General features: G+C 40.2%; 1 protein-coding gene across 1 annotated transcript; it reads left to right on the top strand.

Annotated features, from left to right (window-relative positions):
• The first annotated feature begins 2492 nt into the window (after positions 1 to 2492).
• Positions 2493 to 5274, top strand: Otud6a (OTU deubiquitinase 6A). Its single transcript, XM_005340169.3, has one exon. The coding sequence runs from the start codon at positions 2552 to 2554 to the stop codon at positions 3425 to 3427; it is 876 nt and encodes a 291-aa protein (XP_005340226.1). The 5' UTR covers positions 2493 to 2551; the 3' UTR covers positions 3428 to 5274.
• Positions 5275 to 5767: the final 493 nt, after the last annotated feature.

Consider the following 5767-nt stretch of genomic DNA (forward strand, 5'->3'; position numbering starts at 1 on the left):
TGGTGGGGCATTATCTCAGCAACTCAGGAGGTTGAGGCAGAAGGCTAGCAAGTTTGAGGCCAGCCTCAGAAACTTAGTGAGGCCATAAGCAACTTAGCAAGGCCGTAAGCAATTTAGTGAATCATTGTCTCAAAATATAAAATAAAAAGGACTGGGGACGTGACTCAGTGGTTAAGCAGCCCTGGGTTCAATCCTTGGTGCCAAAAAAAAAAAATAGTCCACTATAGTTCTACTTATTAGCAATTAATATGTGGACAATGAAATTAAAAACAATACCATTCACAATCACTCAAAAAACAAAGAATTCATAAGTAAATCTAATAAAATACACACAGAATTTATATGATGAAAACTATAAAGTGGGTAACAAAAGAAATCTAGGAATATTTGAATAAATGGTGATAAATGCATAGATGTTCATGGATTGGACATAGTAAACATAGTAAAGATGTCATTTTTTCCTCAAATTGATGTACAGCTTTAATATAATTCTTATGAAAGTCCTGCCAGATTTTACACATATATAATATTGTAACATTTATACAGAAAGACAAAGAAACTAGAGTCACTAAAACATTTTAAAAGAAAAGAAGAACATTGGAGGAAATAGTTTACCTGCTTTTTAGATTTATTACATAGCTACACTAATCAAGACTATATGGTGTTGGTGGAGGAATGGACAGATAAATGGAACAGAGAGCCCAGAAATAACCCACAAAAATATGCCCAACTGAGTTTTGAAAAAAGTGCAAAACCAATTCAATGGAGGAAGCATACCTTTTTCAACAAATGGTATGGGAACAAATGGACATCACTAGGCAAAAGAATGAAATTCGACCTAATTCTCAAACCTAACACAAACAATAAAGTCAAAATAAACCACAGATTTAACTATAAGACCTAAAGCTATAAATATTTTAGTTTTTAAAACAGGTCAAAATTAGCTGGGCAGCCACAGTGGCATTTACCTGTAATCCCAGCGGCTGAAAGGTGGAGACAGGAGGATTACAAATTCAAAGCCAGCCTCAGCAAAGGGGCTAAACAATTCAGTGAGACCCTGTCTCTAAATAAAACACAAAATAGGGCTGGGAATGTGGCACAGTGGTCGAGTGCCCCTGAGCTCAATCCCTGGTGCAAAAAAATAAATAAAATAAGAGTTGCTAGGTGCAATGGCACATACCGGTAATCCCAGAGGCTAAGGAGGCTGAGGCAAGAGGAATACAAGTGCAAAACCAGCTTCAGCAAATTAGCAAGGACCTAACAACTCATGGAGACCCTTCTCTAAACAAAATATAAAAAACAGCTGGGGATGTGCCTCAGTGGTTAAGCACCCCTGGGTTCAATGGTCGGTATCAAAAACTAGTTTATAGGGCTGGGGCTGTAGCTCAGTGGCAGAGGGCTTGCCTAGCATGCATGAGGCACTGAATTTATCCTCAGCACCACATAAAAATAAACAAAATTAAGGCATTATTCCCATTTACAACTAAAACAGAACAAAACAACTAATAAATAAATATAAAATAAACAAAATTAAAAAGAGTAGGATTGTAGCTCAGTGGTAGAGCACTCCCCTGGCACAAGTAAGGCCTGGGGTTCCATACCTAGTGTGTAATAGATAAATAAAAAGAAATGAAATTTTGATACACGCAGCTAATTGGATAAAGGTCCACTTTCTTTATTTGTAATAATGGGGAGGCTTTATCTAAAGAGCTGATCTGCTTGGGGATTCAAGATACAAATGAACAGGATGGGGCAGGATGAGAGTGCATTTGAGTTTTTTTTCTCTTTGCAGAACTTTTACAGATTCAAAATAATCAGAAGTGGTTTGATGAGCTCCGACCATGGTGCTTCCTGGACATCCTAGAGAGTCCATTTGAGGAGCTGAGGGACTAAGAGACGAGGAATTCAGAATAGGTGAATTCTGATGCCTCAAAGAGAACTGCTTATTTGCGGTGAGTAGCTCTTTGGAGAGTGGCTGTTGCCTTCTTAAACTGAGATGGAGTATGTTGGATTTAAGCCTTAAATTGGAGAGATTGTCCCAAGGAATGTAAGGAAATGTCTTTGTTCTGATACACAAAGATTAAGGGTTAAATGGTCAATGTGGCTGAGACAAGGCCAAGTCCAGGGTCAGAATACATTCAGCTAATGACATAGAATTTATAATGTGTTATTCAAGCATGGCCTGTGCCTGTGTTGTGTCCAAACTTGGGAGCCAAATAAGCAGTAGAAGTCTCAGAAAAGCTCTTCAAGCCCAATTGCGGCCCGTATTGCGTAAAGGCGGTTTCTTACCAACGACCTTTGAATTCCGTTAAAACCGGAAGCAGGAGTTGCCACGGGTTCTACTGAAGATGTATGTAGGGGTTCCCCAACAGCCAACCACAGTGTGAGATGTGTTCAGGGGCGTAGCCCTAGAGAGACTGGCCAATAGCAGAGAGGATTGTGAATAAAAGTAAGCACAAATAGCTGTTCGGGCTCACAACGCCAAGGCTCTCGAAGGCTGAGGGGGTTGTGACTACCATCAAGTTCACACGGTTACCATTCATAGGACACTATGGATGACTTACCGAGTGAACACCAGCGGATGATACGCCGCCACCACCGGGAGAAGAAAGAGCTACAGGCTCGCATCCAGAGCATGAAAAACTCCGTCCCCAAGAGCGACAAGAAGAAAAGAAAGCAGTTGCTCCTGGACGTGGCCCGCCTTGAGGCCGAGATGGAGCAGAGGCACCAGCAGGAGTTGGAGAGGTTCCAGGAGAACTTCCCAGACAACAGTGATCTTGATTCAATCACTGAAGATCTGGCCAAGATGGATCTCGAGAACCAACCTCCCAGAGTTTCCAGAGCACAGAGAAGACGGGAAAGAAGGGCAGCCTTGGAGAGAGATAGCCTGGAAAGAATCGCTAAAGCAGAGATGGAGCATATGGCCAGCTTCCGTCGTGAGGAGGAGAAGAAGGTCGCTGCCATTCTTGAATCCAAGAATCTGGAGATGAAGGATATACCTGCTGACGGCCACTGTATGTACCGTGCCATCCAAGATCAGCTGGTGTTTTCTATGACGGTGGAGAGCCTGCGCTGCCGCACTGCTGAGTATATGCAGAAACATGTCGACGACTTCTTGCCCTTCTTCAGCGACCCAGAGACGGGTGGCACCTACACCCTCGACGACTTCATGAGCTACTGCGAAAACATCAAACGCAGTGCATCATGGGGAGGCCAGCTGGAGCTGAGAGCCCTGTCTCATATCCTGCAGATGCCCATCGAAGTGATCCAGGCCGATTCACCCATCATCGTCATTGGGGAGGAGTACAAGAAGAAACCACTCATCTTGGTCTATCTACACTATGCCTGCAACCTTGGAGAGCACTACAATTCGGTGAAGCCACTCGAGGCTGGCGCTGTCGGTGGTGCAGCTCCTCGACTCTTCTAGGCCTTTTCACATGCTACAGAACCCTCTGGATGCCATTGCTGCCGAGCAGTCGCTAGAGCTGAAGCCGCTGCCTCATCTGCTCAGTAGGCTCATTTTTTTTTTCCATTTGGTTCTTTTTCTTTTTTCACTCCTCGTTTTACTTAATAGGTTCCTCCCACTGCCGCTTACCCCTTGGCCTTCTATCCTCCCTGTGGTTCCTTCATTGATTCCTTCAAGCAGTGGGAGATGGGAGACTGATGAGGGAATGTCTGATTTTACTACACGAGAGACAGGAGTTTGATAAGCTCTGAACTCTTTTTGCCCATGTAGATCTTTAGTTCTCTCTCCTACTGAGAGTTGGTAGTGTTTCAAAGAGTTTTGGATAAAAATGGGAACTTGTTGGGGCTGTGGTTATAGCTTGGTGGTAGAGTGCTCACCTAGCATGTGTGAGGCGCTGGGTTCGATCCTCAGCATAACATAAAAATAAATAAAGGTGCTGTGACTACCTACAACTAAATATTTTTTAATTATTTTAAAAAATAAATAAAAGGCATTGTGTCCAACTACAACGTGTGTGTGTGTGTGCGTGTGTGTGTATGTGTGTATGTGTGTATGAACTTGTGTTTTGACATGTTCTTAACTCGGGATAAATAAGTTCAGTAGAGTGTTCCTCATCTTCAGATTTTCCCATGTGTCTGCTGGGTTACTTAGATAAAGGAGTTTATGTGATCACATTCCTTTGTGAATACCTTTTGCTGTTTTGGGGGGGGGGAATGGTCACCAACTGTTCTTGTTGGGTTGAGGTTTTGTTTTGTTTATGTTGGGCTATGACACAATGTCTCAGGTTATGAACTAGAGTTCCAATAGTAATTTTTTTCATTGAAAATTGTGGGACTGAAAAATTTTATTACTGAAATGTTTTCTAAATTCTAAATAATAGCATTTGTTAAAATGTAAATGTGTTAAATATAAAAAGTTAATTTAGATAGATTTAATAGACAGTGTGGCTCATTATAAGATGTGAAAAATCTAATCTTAATTTCCTTTTGTATTTTATTTTTTTAATTTTAATTTGTTATACAGGACAGCAGAATGCATTACAATTTATATTACACTTATAGAGCAAAATTTTTGTCTCTGCTTGTATACAAAGTATATTCACACCATTCGTGTCATCTTCATACATGAACTTATGGTAGTGAAGTCCATCTCATTCCACCATCTTTTTTTTACCCCCTTGCCCCCTCTCTCCCCTTTGCTATATCTAGAGTTCATCTAGAGTTCATCCCATGACCCCCCAAACCCATTACGAATCAGCATCCTTAAAACAGAGAAAACATTCGACATTTGGTTTTTTGGGAGTGGCTATCTTCACTTAGCATTATATTCTCCAACTCCATCCATTTACCTGGATTTTATTCAGGTAGTTTAAACCATTTCATTATCTCTTCAACCAGTGTGAAGTAAAAAGAGATGAACCAGCAGGTAATTTAACTTCCAGTAAATTTTCTTTGTTCTTAGAGATATTAAATGCTACGATCTTATTCAGGTAGATCCAACCTGTTATGTGAACTGGTATGAAGTGTGAAAGAATGAACTTAGTGCCTTCTCATATTTTTTAAAACAAAGTATTTTTAAAAATATCTTAAGTATAAAGTAATTGATCTAGTTATATCAACAATTTCCATGAGGGAAAAAAAAGTTAAATGATGTAGGTTTATTGATTGAGATTTGTTGATGCTGTGAATTTGCAAGAAAATAGTAAAAGTGAAATCATTTTCAGTAAATTTGAATTTAATCTTCAGAACCTGCATTTCAGTGGTGTTGTTGAAATCTTAAATTATCTGTGCATTTTAAATGTTCTGGAATATTACAGGTTAATTTTTTTTAATTTAGGCAACTTGTTTAAAAAATAAATTAAATTTTAAAAATACCTGGTACTCTATTTTTGTGTGGCTAACTTAGTTCACATGGGTTTTATCCATACTTAAGTAATGGTAACCTGGGGAATAAGGAGCAGATGCAGAGGGAAACCAGGTGAGGCTTTTGGGAGGAGAAATGTACCTGCAATAGTGATGATGGACTGGAAGGAAGGCTGTCCTGAGTTGATGTTTCACTCAGTAAACAATTAAACTGTTTCAGTTAAGGATGTTCTCATTGCTGTGTTTGAATAAGAACCCCCACTTCCAAAACCTAGTCATTCTAGGGATATATTTCAGCAGGGAAAAAATGCTATGGTGGGGCTGAGGTTGTGGCTCAGCAGTAGAACAGGGAGGCCCTGGGTTCCATCCTCGGTACCACATAATAATGGATAAATAAAATAAAGGTTAAAAATGCTATGGTATCTTTTGGGTGTTCCCA

The sequence above is a fragment of the Ictidomys tridecemlineatus genome, chromosome X, assembly GCF_052094955.1.
Source record: "Ictidomys tridecemlineatus isolate mIctTri1 chromosome X, mIctTri1.hap1, whole genome shotgun sequence".
Taxonomy (NCBI): domain Eukaryota; kingdom Metazoa; phylum Chordata; class Mammalia; order Rodentia; family Sciuridae; genus Ictidomys; species Ictidomys tridecemlineatus.